This window comes from Dendropsophus ebraccatus, chromosome 14 (assembly GCF_027789765.1).
Source record: "Dendropsophus ebraccatus isolate aDenEbr1 chromosome 14, aDenEbr1.pat, whole genome shotgun sequence".
NCBI lineage: Eukaryota > Metazoa > Chordata > Amphibia > Anura > Hylidae > Dendropsophus > Dendropsophus ebraccatus.
This window is the reverse complement of record NC_091467.1, coordinates 13027910-13047699: the sequence shown is the minus strand read 5'-3', so window position 1 is coordinate 13047699 and position 19790 is coordinate 13027910. Positions and strand designations below refer to the sequence as shown.

At 41.1% G+C, this 19790-nt stretch overlaps 1 protein-coding gene and 1 long non-coding RNA gene across 7 annotated transcripts in view; one reads left to right on the top strand and one right to left on the bottom strand.

The window, feature by feature from the left end:
* The first annotated feature begins 4285 nt into the window (after window positions 1-4285).
* Window positions 4286-19790, top strand: part of MMP24 (matrix metallopeptidase 24) — a 99712-nt gene continuing 84207 nt past the window's right edge. For 2 of the 4 annotated variants that reach the window (XM_069951535.1, XM_069951531.1), the window contains exon 1: window positions 10624-11204. In XM_069951535.1, coding sequence (XP_069807636.1) covers window positions 11079-11204 — 126 coding nt within the window. In that variant the 5' untranslated portion in view covers window positions 10624-11078. Of the gene's footprint in view, window positions 4325-4642; window positions 4672-10623; window positions 11205-19790 lie in introns of those variants that run through there. The other 2 variants (XM_069951532.1, XM_069951534.1) reach the window with 2 other exon arrangements.
* Window positions 11591-18129, bottom strand: LOC138771751 (uncharacterized). Of its 3 annotated transcripts, none has more exons than XR_011359673.1 (2): window positions 17094-18129; window positions 11591-12583 (listed from the first exon to the last, which is right to left on the bottom strand). It is a non-coding gene; the product is annotated as an uncharacterized lncRNA (long non-coding RNA). The 3 variants fall into 3 exon arrangements; XR_011359675.1 differs by lacking the exon at window positions 17094-18129 and adding an exon at window positions 14851-17085; XR_011359674.1 differs by lacking the exon at window positions 17094-18129 and adding an exon at window positions 13888-14842.

Here is a 19790-nt window from a genome sequence, read left to right as displayed (position 1 = left end):
CTGAGTCACCGATAAGTGAGGCCAGTGAATCCAGAGAAGGGTGACTCATCGGAAGTGAGCGCCGGCTGACAGGTCTAATAAGCGTGCTAATATTTCGACATATAGGATTGAAACAGTGTATGTGTTGGGTAGGTAGCCGGATAATACATAAACATGCTTCCAGATATTCGGCTTCCTGGCACAGAACTCCCTCCTAATCCAAAGACTGGTAAAGGAATATCCGCCTGATTTATATAAGAAGACGCGCTTACACGGAGCTCGGTGTACACCGCATCAATATATTCTATTATTTATTGTTAGGGAGCCATGTAAGCGAGAGCGGCACATTACCGCACTGCAGCAGTCCTCTCTTGGGGTGATCCAGTTATATGCTACAGTGGTTCCCTACTGGTCGACATCCACCATGGTGTTTCGGTGTTGCCGGCAGCACATTTGGACTTTTCGATGGAAGATTGAATCCATACGGGAATTTGAAGGGGAAGTCCGGCGATTTGGGTGGGTGGGGGGCGGGGGTCGAGAATTGATTGCAAGTAACAACTTACCTCTCCCAGAGCCTGCGATGAGCAGAAGGACCAGCCTCAGGACCACCGCTAAAAAGTCACTTTCCCCCAAGTTGTGATGGCGTCATGATTCAGGGGAAAAAGATCCGTTTTCCACCGACTTTTATTATTAAAAAAATAAAATGGATCAAAACAAATTTTTTTTTAGCATACACAAAAACTTGATTGACCACTTTTTTGTGTAGGTTAAAAGTAAAAATTTAAAAACAGATATGTTAAATCGGGCAGCTGCAACAGTAGCTGTGGACCCCCTAAAAAGGACTTTAATCCCCCGGGCGCGTGACAGGCAGTGGTGGGAAAGTAGTCATCTGGGCGGCTCCCCACCCTTATCTAGTCACCGCGTTCTGCCTGTCAGCGTGCTCATAGAGGATGAATGACAGGCAGAGAGATCCTTCACTGGCCTTCCCTGAGCGCATTAACTTTTCCCGGAGTTCTAACAGGTGTCCGGACTTTCAGCGCAGGCAGTGTCTGTAACACATGCTGCTTGTGCCAGAAGACAGAAGAGGAGAGCGTGCACCAGGGGAGCAGCAGCAATAGTGGAGCACGTGGAAGGTGAGTTTTTTCATTTTTATTTTGATCTTTTATCACCAGCATGGGGCCATGTACTAAAGGGGGAACTACACAGGGGGACATGTACCAAAGGAGGGACTACACAGGAGGTTGCCATCTACTAAAGGGGGGCTACACAGGGAACTATCTACTTTACAGGGACCATCATAGGGGGCTATCTACTATAGGGAGATTAAACAGGGGGCTATCTACTAAATGGGGATGTACACAGGGGGGCTATTTACAATAGGGAGAATACACAGGGGGTCATCTACTATAGGGGGACATACACATGGGACCATCTACTATAGGTGGACCTAAAAAGGGGGCCATCTACTATAGGGAGACTAAACAGGGAGCCATCTACTATAGGGAGACTAAACAGGGGGCTATGTACTATAGGGAGACTATTCAGGGGGGGCATCTACTATAGAGAGACTACACAGGGGGCCATCTACTATAGGAAGACTAAATAGGGGGCTATGTACTATAGGGAGACTACCCAGGGGGCCATCTACTATAGGGAGACTACACAGGGGGCAATGTACTATAGGAAGACTAAACAGGGGCTATCTACTATAGGGAGATATACATAGGGGGCCATCTACTAATGGGGGACTACACAGGGGCCATCTACTATAGGAGGACTTACACAGGGGGCTATGTACTATAGGGAGACTACCCAGGGGGCTATCTACTATAAGGGGATATACACAGGGGGCCATCTACTATAAAAGGGCTACACAGGGGGTCATCTAGTATAGGGGGTGCTACACTGGGGGCCATCTTCTATAGGGGGACCTACACAGGGGGCCATCTACTATAGGGGAACCTACACAGGGGTCCATCTAATATAGGGGGACCTACACAGGGGTATATCTGCTAGGGTTATAGGGTACTGTGTGGGGGCCCAGGATGTGTGGACATGTATCTCATGTGAAGGGACCCTTAGCTCTTCTCCAAGTGCCATTCCTCTATGGATCTTAGCTTAGCTTTGATTGTCATAGCAGGTTGTTCTACTGAAATGTCTGGCTTCTTCCTGCAAGGGATTGGTGTGCATCCTTGAAGACATTGACACCACCTGACATGACACTTACTATATGCAAATTAGGCTGGACTTTCAAGACAGCCTGGCAATGTAACTATACTGTGTCAGCCAATTCAGAGTTATGTGTAGCTTTTGGCGCAAAAATGGTGCGTAGTAAACAAGGCGAACTGAAAGCTACCGAAAAATACCAAACAACTGATGAATTATTAGTCCTATCAACTAATCAATGAGTTAATCACCATACAGCAGACTTCAGAATGTAATGAATTACTGGAGCCAAAATACTGTAAAATCAATGGAATTAGATAATAAATGCATGTAAAAAAACATAAACAGATAATACAGAGGAAATATTAAACAATTTAAAGCAATTATTCTGATTAATTCTATACAACACAACCAACACAGCCAGTTCTATGAAGAGTGCATTACTAAACATATATATATAAATGAAGATGAAATTTATACTATATATATATATATATATATATATATATATATATATATATATTCTTTCAAGTCTGACACAGTGCTCTCTGCTGCCACCTCTGTCCATGTCAGGAACTGTCCAGAGCAGCAGGAAATCCCCATAGGAAACCTCTCCTGCTCTGTGCAGTTCCTGACATGGACAGAGGTGGCAGCAGAGAGTAGTGTGTCGGACTGGAAAGAATACATCACTTCCTGCAGGACATACAGCAGCTGATAAGTACTGGAAGACTGTAGATTTTTAAATAGAAGTAAAATATAAATCTATCTAACTTACTGACACCAGTTCATTTGAAAGAAAAAAAGATTTCACCGGAGTCCCCCTTTAATCAAAATGCAGTACCCTCATAATGTAGGTAAGATCACTGTAAGGAAAATCCATTGATTTGTCAATCTTACCTTTTGCAAATTTCTGTCCAATTCATCGCTAATAGATTCTTAGTCACAAATGCAAAAGAGACGACAAAACTCAATAACTGTAATTAGTTAATAGCAAAAGTGCTGTGATTGATCCAAGGAAATAATCCAATTGTCATTGGGAGGTCGGGATAGATTGTGTTCATTCCTCTGTCATGTGAAATTGGCAGTTGTCTCCCCGAGGGGTTTCAAGGTATTTTTGAAGGGGGTACTCCAGCAAAATTGTCATTTACTTCTATGTAAAAAAATCTCCAGTCTTCCAGTACTTATCAGCTGCTGTATGTCTTGCAGGAAGTGGTGTATTCTTTCCAGTCTGACCGGTGCTCTCTGCTGCCACCTCTGTCCATGTCAGGAACTGTCCAGAGCAGTAGCAAATCCCCATAGAAAACCTCTCCTGCTCTGGACAGTTCCTGACATGGACAGAGGTGGCAGCAGAGAGCACTGTGTCAGACTGGAAAGAATACACCACTTCCTGCAGGACATAAAGCAACTGATAAGTACTGGAAGACTGGAGATTTTTACATAGAAGTAAATTACAAATCTCTGGCACTTTCTGGCACCAGGTGATTTGAAAGAAATTATTTTTTTGCTGGAGTACCCCTTTAAGAAATGTCCAAATAATCAGAAATAGTACATGCATAAAGTCTAAGGAAAATGACTCCTATAGTGTCTCTGCTCCATATGCCTCACAAAACTTCAGAATGTACACACCTACACATATGATGCTCACATTTCTATATCCATCTGCTTTATATTCTTATAGAATCTCATCACTTATTTCTTTGCGAGACAAGTTGTACTTTTTACAGCTCCCTTCTTGTTACCATATAATGGGTTATGAAGAGGTGTAATCTTTCCAGTCTGACACAGCACTCTCTGCTGCCACCTCTGTCCATGCCAGGAACTGTGCAGAGCAGCAGCAAATCCCCATAGAAAACCTCTCCTGCTCTGGACAGTTCCTGACATGGACAGAGGTGGCAGCAGAGAGCACTGTGTCAGACTGGACAGAATACACCACTTCCTGCAGGACATACAGCAGCTGATAAGTACTGGAAGATTTGAGATTTTTATATAGAAGTAATATACAAATCTATTTAACATTCTGACATCTGTTGATTTGATTGTTTCCCCCTCTGGAGTCCCCCTTTAAAAGATCCCTCTTGTCTGTTGTAGTACCAGACAAAGCCTCATGGATGTAAATGGAGCTCTACGACGGGATCTACAACAATCACACGTTGTGGCCTTTTCTAATGAAATGGATGAGGTACTATTTCAATGTTATTTTAATTCATTGACCAGATAAGTAACACAGACTATATAGGGGGAGATTTATCAAACATGGTGTAAAGTGAAACTGGCTCAGTTGCCCCTAGCAACCAATCAGATTCCACCTTTCATTCCTCACAGACTCTTTGGAAAATGAAAGGTGGAATCTGATTGGTTGCTAGGGGCAACTGAGCCAGTTTCACTTTACACCATGTTTGATAAATCTCCCCATGTTTTTTTTTTTCCACTTTTGCAGCAGTCACTTTACTACCTATTCCTGTTCAGCAGCCTCCAATGTGCTGTATACGTAGAACGGCCGTTTGTCTATTCTACAGGATGCCTAAGGTGAGAACCCGCTCTCATGTCGATAACTGGTCGACAAACAAATCCTATAGGGCCGATCAAATTCTTGGCAGATATTGACCTCTTGTCTTTATTGAGATGTGTGTACAATAGGTCAGCGCCAAAATCAGCCATCCAGATTTGAGCAGGTACCTTCATACTTGTTTTACAGTATTTTTAAATTTACAGTACTTATATTTAAAAATCTCCAGTCTTCCAGTACTTATCAGCTTCTGTATGTCCTGCAGGAAGTGCTGTGTTCTTTCCAGTCTGACACAGTGCTCTCCGCTGCCACCTCCATGTAAGGAACTGTCCGCAGCAGGAGAGGTTTTCTATGGGGATTTGGACTGGAAAGAATACACCACTTCCTGCAGGACATACAGCAGCTGATAAACAGGTGATGTAAGTAGTATTGATATGGATGGTGATATAAGTAGCCTTGATATGGATGGTGATATATGTAGCCTTGATATGGATGGTGATATAAGTAGCCTTGATATGGATGGTGATATAAGTAGCCTTGATATGGATGGTGATGTGGGTAGGAGTGATATCCAGGTGATATAATTGCAGTGATATGGATGGTGATGAAATCCAGGTGATATAGATAGTATTGATATGGATGGTGATATCCAGGTGATATAGGTAGCATTGATATAGATGGTGATATCCAGGTGATATAGGTAGCATTGATATGGATGGTGGTGTGGGTAGGAGTGATATCCAGGTGATATAGGTAGCAGTGATGATATGGATGGTGATGATATGCAGGTGATATAGGTAGTATTGATATGGATGGTGATGATATCCAGGTGATATAATTGCAGTGATATGGATGGTGATATCCAGGTGATATAGGTAGTATTGATATGGATGGTGATGATATCCAGGTGATATAAGTAGTATTGATATGGATGGTGATGATATCCAGGTGATATAAGTAGTATTGATATGGATGGTGATGATATCCAGGTGATATAAGTAGTATTGATATGGACGGTGATGATATCCAGGTGATATAAGTAGTATTGATATGGATGGTGATATCCAGGTGATATAGGTAGCAGTGATACGGATGGTGATATCCAGGTGATATAAGTAGTAGTGATATGGATGGTGATATCCAGGTGATATAGGTAGCAGTGATATGGATGGTGATGATATCCAGGTGATATAGGTAGCAGTGATATGGATGGTGATGATATCCAGGTGATATAAGTAGTATTGATATGGATGGTGATATCCAGGTGATATAGATAGCAGTGATATGGATGGTGATGTGGGTAGGAGTGATATCCAGGTGATATAGATAGCAGTGATATGGATGGTGATATCCAGGTGATATAGGTAGCAGTGATATGGATGGTGATATCCAGGTGATATAAGTAGTATTGATATGGATGGTGATGATATCCAGGTGATATAAGTAGTATTGATATGGATGGTGATGATATCCAGGTGATATAAGTAGTATTGATATGGATGGTGATGATATCCAGGTGATATAAGTAGTATTGATATGGATGGTGATATCCAGGTGATATAAGTAGTATTGATATGGATGGTGATATCCAGGTGATATAAGTAGTATTGATATGGATGGTGATGATATCCAGGTGATATAGGTAACAGTGATATGGATGGTGATGATATCCAGTTGATATAAGTAGTATTGATATGGATGGTGATGATATCCAGGTGATATAAGTAGTATTGGTATGGATGGTGATGATATCCAGGTGATATAAGTAGTATTGATATGGATGGTGATGATATCCAGGTGATATAAGTAGTATTGATATGGATGATGATGATATCCAGGTGATAAAGGTAGCAGTGATATGGATGGTGATGATATCCAGTTGATATAAGTAGTATTGATATGGATGGTGATGATATCCAGGTGATATAAGTAGTATTGATATGGATGGTGATGATATCCAGGTGATATAAGTAGTATTGATATGGATGGTGATGATATCCAGGTGATATAAGTAGTATTGATATGGATGGTGATGATATCCAGGTGATATAAGTAGTATTGATATGGATGGTGATGATATCCAGGTGATATAGGTATTAGTGATATGGATGGTGATGATATCCAGGTGATATAGGTAGCATTGATATGGATGGTGATAATATCCAGGTGATATAGGTAGCATTGATATGGATGGTGATATCCAAGTGGTATAGGTAGCAGTGATATGGATGGTGATTTGGGTAGCACTGATATCCAGGTGATATAAGTAGTATTGATATGGATGGTGATGATATCCAGGTGATATAGGTAGTATTGATATGGATGGTGATGATATCCAGGTGATATAAGTAGTATTGATATGGATGGTGATGATATCCAGGTGATATAAGTAGTATTGATATGGATGGTGATGATATCCAGGTGATATAAGTAGTATTGATATGGATGTTTATGATATCCAGGTGATATAAGTAGTATTGATGTGGATGGTGATATCCATGTGATATAGGTATCAGTGATATGGATGGTGATGATATCCAGGTGATATAAGTAGTATTGATATGGATGGTGATATCCAGGTGATATAAGTAGTATTGATATGGATGGTGATGATATCCAGGTGATATAAGTAGTATTGATGTGGATGGTGATATCCAGGTGATATAGGTAGCAGTGATATGGATGGTGATGATATCCAGGTGATATAAGTAGTATTGATATGGATGGTGATATCCAGGTGATATAGGTAGCAGTGATATGGATGGTGATGATATCCAGGTGATATAAGTAGTATTGATATGGATGGTGATATCCAGGTGATATAAGTAGTATTGATATGGATGGTGATATTCAGGTGATATAAGTAGTATTGATATGGATGGTGATGATATCCAGGTGATATAAGTAGTATTGATGTGGATGGTGATATCCAGGTGAAATAGGTAGCAGTGATATGGATGGTGATGATATCCAGGTGATATAAGTAGTATTGATATGGATGGTGATATCCAGGTGATATAGGTAGCAGTGATATGGATGGTGATGATATCCAGGTGATATAAGTAGTATTGATATGGATGGTGATATCCAGGTGATATAAGTAGTATCACCTGGATACTACCCATCAACTCTAAGAAGACCAAGGTCATGGTGTTCCAGAGGAAGGGTCAGAAAAAAGTCTCCATCTCCTCCTTCACACTAAACGGGGCAGCACTGGAGAAAACCAGCAGCTACACGTACCTGGGCCTGGTGCTTAACCAATCAGGGAGCTTCAAGTGTGCCATAGAGGTCCTCAAAGGAAAAGCCAGCAGAACCTTATATACCATACGAAAGCAACTGTACCACCTCAAACCAACAGTGAGGGTTTGGCTAAAAATCTTTGATGGTGTCATTGCCCCAATCCTGCTTTATGGCAGTGAGGTCTGGGGTCCGGCCACTTACCCAGACCAGTCAAAATAGGATTCAAGTCCAACAGAGACCTTTCATCTGGAGTTCTGCAAGTACCTCCTCCAGGTCCATCGCAGCACCTCCAACATGGCGTGTCGGGCAGAGTTGGGCAGGTTCCCACTATGGTTCCAGGTACAGAAGAGGGCGCTTTCATTCTGGGCGCACTTACAGAGAAGCAACCCAGACTCCTATCACCACAAAGCCTCCTTGAGCCATGGGGCCCAATGTGCCCCCCAACAGGGCATCCACCACCAGTCCAGCCAAACCCCACAACATGCCCTGACAAAAGCCCAAATAAAAGGGGCAATAGAGACATACCAGGGGCAATATACAGAGGAATGGAGGAGAGAAATAAGTAACTCCCAGAAACTCACCATCTACCAGTCACTGCAGAGAGACCACACCATGGCGCCATACCTGGAGAGGCTGCACCACCCCAAACACAGGCAGTCCCTAAGCCTCTATAGACTGAGTGCCCACAGCCTGGAGATAGAGACGGGGCGGCACAGACAGACATACAAGCCGCGGGAGAGCCGACTGTGCCGGCACTGCGAGCAGGGAGACCTGGAGGATGAGGCCCACTTCTTGCTACACTGCAGCAAATACTCATCCCCCAGGGTCACCTACTTCCAGAGACTCTCCACCATCATCCCCCAGGGTCACCTACTTCCAGAGACTCTCCACCATCATCCCCCAGGGTCACCTACTTCCAGAGACTCTCCACCATCATCCCCCAGGGTCACCTACTTCTAGAGACTCTCCACCATCATCCCGGACTTCACCTCCATAGATGAGGAGCGGAAACTCCACATTCTGCTGGGGGAAGAGGAGACCACCATGAAAGTAGCGGCCCAGTATGTCTCCACCTGCCACCGGCTGAGAGGATTATAAGATACCATGGACTTTTATACACCCTATGATCCCCCAATCCTGCCCCTTACCCCATATCCACCCTGCTCCCCACATGACTCCCCCCCCTCTCCCCCACACCCCATCTATTATACTCTGTTGCTTTGGCAATGCTAAATGTTTATTTTGGACCTGCCAATAAAGCTTTTTTTAATTGAATTGAATTGATATGGATGGTGATATCCAGGTGATATAAGTAATATTGATATGGATGGTGATGATATCCAGGTGATATAAGTAGTATTGATATGGATGGTGATGATATCCAGGTGATATAAGTAGTATTGATATGGATGGTGATAATATCCAGGTGATATAAGTAGTATTGATATGGATGGTGATATCCAGGTGATATAAGTAGCAGTGATATGGATGGTGATATCCAGGTGATATAGGTATCAGTGATATGGATGGTGATGATATCCAGGTGATATAAGTAGCATTGATATGGATGGTGATGATATCCAGGTGATATAGGTATCAGTGATATGGATGGTAATGATATCCAGGTGATATAAGTAGCAGTGATATGGATGGTGATATCCAGGTGATATAGGTATCAGTGATATGAATGGTGATGATATCCAGGTGATATAAGTAGCAGTGATATGGATGGTGATATCCAGGTGATATAGGTATCAGTGATATGGATGGTGATGATATCCAGGTGATATAAGTAGCATTGATATGGATGGTGATGATATCCAGGTGATATAGGTATCAGTGATATGGATGGTAATGATATCCAGGTGATATAAGTAGCAGTGATATGGATGGTGATGATATCCAGGTGATATAAGTAGCAGTGATATGGATGGTGATGATATCCAGGTGATATAAGTAGCAGTGATATGGATGGTGATGATATCCAGGTGATATAAGTAGCAGTGATATGGATGGTGATGATATCCAGGTGATATAGGTATTAGTGATATGGATGGTGATGATATCCAGGTGATATAAGTAGCAGTGATATGGATGGTGATGATATCCAGGTGATATAGGTATTAGTGATATGGATGGTGATGATATCCAGGTGATATAAGTAGCAGTGATATGGATGGTGATGATATCCAGGTGATATAGGTATTAGTGATATGGATGGTGATGATATCCAGGTGATATAAGTAGCAGTGATATGGATGGTGATGATATCCAGGTGATATAAGTAGCAGTGATATGGATGGTGATGATATCCAGGTGATATAGGTATTAGTGATATGGATGGTGATGATATCCAGGTGATATAAGTAGCAGTGATATGGATGGTGATGATATCCAGGTGATATAAGTAGCAGTGATATGGATGGTGATGATATCCAGGTGATATAAGTAGCAGTGATATGGATGGTGATGATATCCAGGTGATATAAGTAGTATTGATATGGATGGTGATGATATCCAGGTGATATAAGTAGCAGTGATATGGATGGTGATGATATCCAGGTGATATAAGTAGCAGTGATATGGATGGTGATGATATCCAGGTGATATAAGTAGCAGTGATATGGATGGTGATGATATCCAGGTGATATAGGTAGCAGTGATATGGATGGTGATGCTCTGTATAATAACACATCACTCATCATCACCGGGCAGTGCAGGAGTCAGGCGCCCCGCTCAGCATCCTTCAGCACTAGCTCCGCCCTCTCACCTCTCCCATTGGCCGCCGCTCTCTTCCCTGTATCCCTCCAGCACTAGCCCCGCCCCCCGTCTCCCATTGGCCGGCGCCGTGTGACTCTTCTCCTCGGTGCGCTGTTACTAGGGCATCATCTCTTCCCCCCGCTCGCTACTATGAGAAGCCGCCGTGTGATGTGACAGAGAGCTGGCTGCTCGGTACGCCGAGGTCGGCCCGCCCCTCCCCGCTATTGTCCCGGGGATGGGCGCCTCACCTGCCCGTGGGGCTGCCATGCCTACCAAATAACGGGGGCGGCGGCGGCTTCACCCTCATCGTTCTCGCGAGCTGCGGCGGCGGCGGAGACCCCCCGCTCCATCCATCCCCGGCCGTGTGTGTGTGTGTGCGGTGATGCCCATGTAGCTGCCGCAGCTCCCTCCACCCACAGCCAGCGTGATGGCCGAACCTGGAATCAGGAGACGGAGACTCAAGCTGCTGGGACTGTGTCTGAGGACGTGGGCCGTGCTCGTGCAGTGTGCGCTGCTCTCCGTGCTCGGGGAAGAGAAGACCTTCATTGTGGAGGTAGGTCACCGGGACACCGGACTGTAAGAGCAGGGGTCTGCTGTCAGCTCATAGATACCGGGGACACACCGGGGAGGGGGACCGGACTGTAAGAGCAGGGGTCTGCTGTCAGCTCATAGATACCGGGGACACACCGGAGACCGACACCGGGGAGGGGGAGCGGACTGTAAGAGCAGGGGTCTGCTGTCAGCTCATAGATACCGGGGACACACCGGAGACCGACACCGGGGAGGGGGACTGTACCGGCCGCATACCGGGGCATATTGTCGAGGTGCCTTCCCAAAGAAGGCCTACTGTTGTTGGCTGTCTCCTAATTAAGTTGGAGAATGGGTCCGGATCCCCTCTCCCACACCATGCACTTAGAATGAAGACACAGACAACGTATCTTGCAAACAAGTCTGGTGTAAATGGCCCCAGTTTTTATTATGGTGATCACATTTTATAGACAGATAAAATATAGGGTGGTAACAAATGCTAATAAGACATAGATGAGGCGGTGCTAGTGATTTAGATATTCAGTCATGCGCAATGGCATCTATATTAGTATTCATTATTATTATTCAAAAAGGTTAGAATAACACATTCTGTGCAATGATACTTTCACATTATTCCCACTGTAACAGACAGGCAACTTTCCTCTGAGAATGTCCTTGAACACTGATAAACATGTCTCTGAGGGAAATAGTTCTTGAGACAAAACATTCTTTCTAGTGTCATATCAGAAGTTTTCTAAGGTAAGCAATGTTCCAACTATCTCTGAGAACCCACCTTTGTTTATACAGAAAAAAACCAATGGATATGAATGTAAAATGCAAAGTCATACACTATATACGTCGTCAACTTCAAAAAACTAATAACTACGGATATATTTTGACAGATATGGTATTAAATGTTCAATTAAAATTGTTTACATAAGGATGTTGATACATACATAAGGATGCTAAAAAACATTTGTTATCTGCTTATGAGAATTATAGAATAACATTTATTATCTGCTGGGAACAGGTTTATTATCTGCTGGGAACAGGTTCAGTCACATAGGAGAGTTCCATAATCTCGAAACCAGCTGTATATCCTTGAACAAGTTCAGTGAAAGTTCCATGAGAAAAAGTCTTATTGTTTCTTTCAAACTTTGGATGGAAAAGGATTTATTTTTCTTTCAAACTTTGGATGGATTAACTCATTCCTCTCAGTGTCCCCCCTTTTTGGCGATGATGAAGAAATCTGGGTCCTGGACAGGATTAAATCCCAGTATGCACCCTAAACACTCTCTGACCGGCGAGGGTTGTCAGGGTGCGGATGCTTCTGGGTCCAACACCATCACCTAGAGCCACATGGGCATATCCTCCTCCAAGAAATTTCCTCATCATAACGCCAATCTAGAAGGAAAAGAAACAAACATCATTACTTATAGAGTATAAGATTTAGTCTTTGTAACTTTCTGACAACAACAGCATAATCCTTTGATTATACAATAGACCAATAAAAGAAACAACATGATCTGAAAAACTGTTTGTAGTATTCCCATGAACCATCCTCCTATACCATTGAACCAATTTGCAGGATTTAAGCTAGCTAATGCCCCTGACCACCATTTATCCTGGTCTGACAGAATCATCTCATCATGTTTTTTCCTTAGTTGTGCAATTTTATCCAGTCCTGCTGTGATTTGCACTATTCCCTGATCATTTACATAATGACAACATGTAGGGCCAACTACCTGACACATCCCCCCTTGAGCAGCAGTCAGAAAATCAAGCACCACAGTGTGCTGGTTAGTAACTACCATAAGTTGCCTCTGTACTGCTACTGAGGTGTTAAGTATATCCAGTATGTCAAATATCTGATCATCTAAATAGTCTGTGGCTCCAACTAATTTGTCCCAAGTTTGCATCACCATAAGATACAGAAATAAAGTACTAAAAAATTTGTTGAGAGTTATAGATGGCGGAACAAACTTACAGCAGATGAGATAGGTAGGTCTGCAATAACCGAAAGAAAATACTAAACAATGGGTGAGTCTGTACAGTATACATAAATATACAGCTTAGTTACAACAAAACAAATAAAAGCTTATTATCAATACCCAAAATAACATATATATATGACAAATACCTCTCCGGATTTTATCAAAATAACCAAACCTTATTGTCTTATCACTGTATATAACAGACGTGACTCTATAACAAGGACTTTAAAAAGTTTCTGAAAAAGGAAAGTTTAGATGTGAGCAAATCTTATCTCATGGCAAAATTAAAATAAAAAGTTGATTGACACATAAATTAAAAACAGCACAACAGGTAAATGCAATAAAATCTCCACAATGTGACCTACTATGTAACCACTAGATTCACTTATAATAACCAGATAGTGAATTCACAATCTTCAGTACCGGATTCTCAAAATTTCCACTTCTTTTTAGTCTTTTTACTTTATTTTGTACCTAGAAAACGTCTTTATGATTAGATCCCACAGGTCTAATGACTGGTCGCATGGTCACATCTCTTCCTGTACATAATCATATAGTATTATACATACACCAATAATATGAAGTGACTGGGCGCTTATTACCGATATAATATTTGGATCCTACTGAATTGTCTCTTGTCTGACTGAGATCATCATATATTACACATAAAATAACCACCATAGAAATAAAAGCAAAGTGTAAATGATACATCACCTAAGGTTTCAAAGCCTTTTTAGAATAATATATCATATGATCCTTTTTGTAATAGTAGCATTGGTATGGATCCTTTATCCTTAAACCCATCTTTTGACTGACAGGCCTCTTTACAGACACTTGGACTCTTGGCCTCAGTTATATCGCTTCTTTTAAGGCCACTAGTATCACCTCAGACATTGGCTTTGTTGTCTCCCATAGTTTTGGCTGACCTGTAAAGAAGACACCAATACAAACAAGGAGATACCTATATAGGCCACATGTGGCAGGTGGATGACGTCCACTTACATTCCCTGAAACAGGCAGGAAGATGACAGACTATGCAGACAGGCACTTTACGGTGTTACTTACAGTAGGTTATGGCAGGTGTAGACGATACAGCCGTACACAACCCTCTCTGCTATATTTGTTGTCCCCTGGGCCGCCCAATGTGAGGATACTACACCACATTACACATGGCTTCCTTCTGCTGGTTTTGTCAGACAACTTACAGTGGGATACAAGGCAGGCGGCAAACACAGTTACTTACTGTCTGACTGCCATCTTTACCCTGTACCTCCTCTCCATCCGCTGGTCTCACAGCTTGTTGCTGATTGTTTCTGGAAAAGACTTAAAAACAAACAGATCCACATCTCCCCCTCCACCTGTACACTATGTACGGTTACCTCAGGAAGAGACTGGAAACATCTCCCCATTCCCTTGTACGCTTTGTACGCTGTTACCTTGGGAAGAGCACAGAAACCACAGCATCACCAGCTTCATCCATCACCCTTTTTGGCATCAGGGTTTGTCTGCGTGAACGTTGCGTCAGCCACTCTATGGCAGCTTTTTTTCAAGTGCTTTTGGTAAGCCCAGGGACCAAACAAATCTCTAATTTGCCAATTAACCCATAATGGTGGGCTTCATATAGACATCTGCACAGTTACCTTCAACCATCCTACATGTCTCAGTGATTGTCCTCACCTCCAGCTTATGGCAGGAGCGGTTTCTGCAGTGGAACGTCACTCTGCATGGCGGTAACATATATCCTTGCGTCTTGTGTCATCCATCTTTGAAAAGTCTGAGATAATCTACAATGAAAACTTTTAAACTTTCATTAATATTTGAGCTTTCAATTACATTTTCATCTTTCACAATTTAAAATATCAAAATTGGCTACTCCATCAAAATGGGCTGCTATATATATATTGGGGGGCATAAGGAGTGCAGACTGGAGCCATGGATATGGGTTTGGCTTTACTAGGGATAAAACAATACATATATATTACAGTAGTAAGTTACTACTCCTTAGAAATATCATACGTTGGGGACACACACTTAAAGAAAATCTGCTTACAATATACCTTTGTCTAACTTTCTTCTCCATCAGGTAATAATATTCATTAATAAATGTGCAAAACAGTTGTTAGACTCTATCGGAGAATCCTGTGCCCGCCCCCTCAGTGACACTAAGCAGTATGGGCGGAGGACAGAAATGCCAGGAGTTAAAATGGCCACCGGACTAGATAACCGGATATAGGGGTGTTGGCTTAGGGCATGGTTTTGAGACGTCACAATTATAATACAGACGTGGATGATATGTGGGAGTGGTTGGCTTTCAGTCGCCATCTTTGAGGGCTGATTACAAAAAAGTGGCGTAGCTAAATAAACAAATGTTCCACGGTCGGGACAACAGAAAATGATCAACATTTTGTAACACGTAACATACTTCTAAAGGGGAACACCAGCTTAGTAAGACTGGCTGAAATACGACAGTATATAATGTAGGAGCGGACATTACATTACACTAACAGCTCTGATTCTTTTTTTTTCCTAATGCTGCTTGCATGTGATCTGCAGCCCTCAGAGCTGGTTGATGGCCTTGTACAAAACATAACAAATAACACACATTATGTACTTTGTATGCTGCTTCACTACGCAGCATTAATTAACCTATTCAGCTCTCTCAGTACTGTATCTAGCAATGAGCTGGACTGTTCTCCTTGTCTGAGTACGTGGCTTTGTACTCAGACACTTACATGGCAATGTACACTATTTGAGGTTAGGCTGCCACCTCCACAAAAGGCATTGGTCTTACTATCAGGTAAGGGGCACTTTAAATCAAAGTAACTACTTCAACAGCCGACCAAAGGGAAGATTCCTGCAGAACAAAGGGTCTATACGCCACCATTGGAGGTAGGTTGGCTTTTCGCAGGATCTGGAGTTTGTATACAGATATAAACTGGGTACAATAGTGTAACATAATGATGTGGCTTGGGTCTGCCACACACACTACAATATTCTGTCTTATCTAGATATTGCTGGTAACCGGCACATGACATGTCCACCCATTATCAATTATTAATCCTCCCCTTGTTTCTTGGACTTTAGTCCGAGTATTGGGGTTAAAAACAGCATCGTGTTGGATGTTAAAATATTTCAACATTGCTTTTGCCCTTTTTGCTTGTTCTTTGCCATATCGGCAGGTCACTATGTGGGTTGCAGAAACCCCTTTTGATTCTGTGTGTCCCATTTTATATTACTTCGTGATCGTATAACAGGAGGCACCCAGAATGATCAACTGATGATTTTCTTTCTTGTGTCCTGTACACTTGTGACCACGGATCAATTACTTCGTGATCGTATAACAGGAGGCACCCAGAATGATCAACTGATGATTTTCTTTCTTGTGTCCTGTACACTTATGACCACGGATCACTACCAAAAGCTGGGACTTAGAATATTCCACGGTTCAGGGCTTCCTTCTCTTATGTTGAAATACACTCTTGCTGCTATGTAGATTGCAAAACAAGTTACCCCAAGTATACAGAGGACAGTAATAGGCATATCACAGATCTTTCCCTTGGAAACAACCAGACCACTGTCCAGCGTCCTTGTATAGTTAGGCTACTAGGCTCATTCCAAGGTGGTTTTAGCACTGGCACTGTTCCCACTGCACAACGCTCCGTGTTTATGAGGATCTGTGTGACAACCACGGCCGGGCTCTGGGTAACAGTTTTAGCCTGAATGAGCAATTCTTCGCCTACTATATACTAACCCTCACAGGTTAGGACAAACAGACATAGAACAGCCAACAAGAGGAGAACAAAGTTCAAATTGACACGCCTATCGTGAGTTCACTTTGATAACTTACTCTGCAGAGGTAGGTAAGAAAAAATGTGAAGGAGGAGAGCACAGAAAAGAGTAAACAAATTTTTTACTCTTACCTGGCCAGGTTTTGTGGTCTCCTTGTTCACCTCTCTCTCCCCTGGTACAGCAGTGCAGGTCATCCGATCTCCCGATGTAATGGGCGTGTCCCTGTTCGGGCGCCAATAATGTCGAGGTGCCTTCCCAAAGAAGGCCTACTGTTGTTGGCTGTCTCCTAATTAAGTTGGAGAATGGGTCCGGATCCCCTCTCCCACACCATGCACTTAGAATGAAGACACAGACAACGTATCTTGCAAACAAGTCTGGTGTAAATGGCCCCAGTTTTTATTATGGTGATCACATTTTATAGACAGATAAAATATAGGGTGGTAACAAATGCTAATAAGACATAGATGAGGCGGTGCTAGTGATTTAGATATTCAGTCATGCGCAATGGCATCTATATTAGTATTCATTATTATTATTCAAAAAGGTTAGAATAACACATTCTGTGCAATGATACTTTCACATTATTCCCACTGTAACAGACAGGCAACTTTCCTCTGAGAATGTCCTTGAACACTGATAAACATGTCTCTGAGGGAAATAGTTCTTGAGACAAAACATTCTTTCTAGTGTCATATCAGAAGTTTTCTAAGGTAAGCAATGTTCCAACTATCTCTGAGAACCCACCTTTGTTTATACAGAAAAAAAACCAATGGATATGAATGTAAAATGCAAAGTCATACACTATATACGTCGTCAACTTCAAAAAACTAATAACTACGGATATATTTTGACAGATATGGTATTAAATGTTCAATTAAAATTGTTTACATAAGGATGTTGATACATACATAAGGATGCTAAAAAACATTTGTTATCTGCTTATGAGAATTATAGAATAACATTTATTATCTGCTGGGAACAGGTTTATTATCTGCTGGGAACAGGTTCAGTCACATAGGAGAGTTCCATAATCTCGAAACCAGCTGTATATCCTTGAACAAGTTCAGTGAAAGTTCCATGAGAAAAAGTCTTATTGTTTCTTTCAAACTTTGGATGGAAAAGGATTTATTTTTCTTTCAAACTTTGGATGGATTAACTCATTCCTCTCAGTGTACAGGGGTCAGCTGTCAGCACATAGACAAGTATCTATCCATATACACATATACACACACCTACTTACACATACACACAGAATACACAGCTATGCATATACACACACACCTACTTATACATACACATATAACAGACAGCTACCCATCTATATACATATACACTCACAAACACCCCTACTTATACTATATATATATATACACACATAGAGGACACAGTACATGATACATACACATACTTTGTATCAATATATAATCAGACATGTATTTCCTGTACATATATATATATATATATATATATATATATATATATATATATATATATAGCAGCACAATATGTATATTATAAGCAGGGAATTATTTTACTGTCTATTTATCCATCTAATATCTATACACATCTGTCTGTTTAGTAACCGTTATATATCTATATCCTATCTATCTATCTATATCCTATCTATCTATCTATATCCTATCTATCTATCTATCTATATCCTATCTATCTATCTATATCCTATCTATCTATCTATCTATCATCTATCTATCTATCTATCTATCTATCTATCTATCTGTCTCCTATCTATCTATCTATATCCTATCTATCTATCTATCTATCATCTATCTATCTATCTATCTATCTATCTATCTATCTATCTATCTATCTCCTATCTATCTATCTATCATCTATCTATCTATCTATCATCTATCTATCTATCTATCTATCTATCTATCTTCTATCTATCTATCTATCTATCTATCTATCTATCATCTATCTATCTCCTATCTATCTATCTTCTATCTATCTATCTATTATCTATCTATCTATCTATCTATCTATCTATTTCCTATCTATCTATCTATCTATCTATCTATCTATCTATCTCCTATCTATTATCTATCTATCTATCTCCTATCTATCTATCTATCTATCTATCTATCTATCTATCTATTATCTATCTCCTATCTATCTATCTATCTATCTATCTATCTATCTCCTATCTACCTATCTATCTATCTATCTATCTATCTCCTATCTATCTATCTATCTATCTATCTATCTATCTATCTATCTATCTATCTCCTATCTATCTATCTATCTATCTATCTCCTATTTATCTATCTATCTATCTATCTTCTATCTATCTATCTATCTATCTATCTATCTATCTATCTATCTATCTTTCTTTCTATCTATCTCCTATCTATCTCCCTATCTCCTATCTATCTATCTATCTATCTATCTATCTATTATCTATCTATCTATCTATCTATCTATCTATCTATCTCTCTATCTATCTATCTATCTATCTATCTCCCTATTTCCTATCTATCTCCTATCTATCTATCTATCTATCTATCTATCTATCTATCTATCTATCTATCTATCTATCTATCTCCCTATTTCCTATCTATCTCCTATCTATCTCCTATCTATCTATCTATCTATCTCCTATCTATCTATCTATCTATCTCCTATCTATCTATCTATCTATCTATCTCCCTATTTCCTATCTATCTATCTATCTATCTCCTATCTATCTATCTATCTATCTATCTCCTATCTATCTATCTATCTATCTCCTATCTATCTATCTATCTATCTATCTATCTATCTATCTATCTATCTCCTATCTATCTCCTATCTATATCTCCTATCTATCT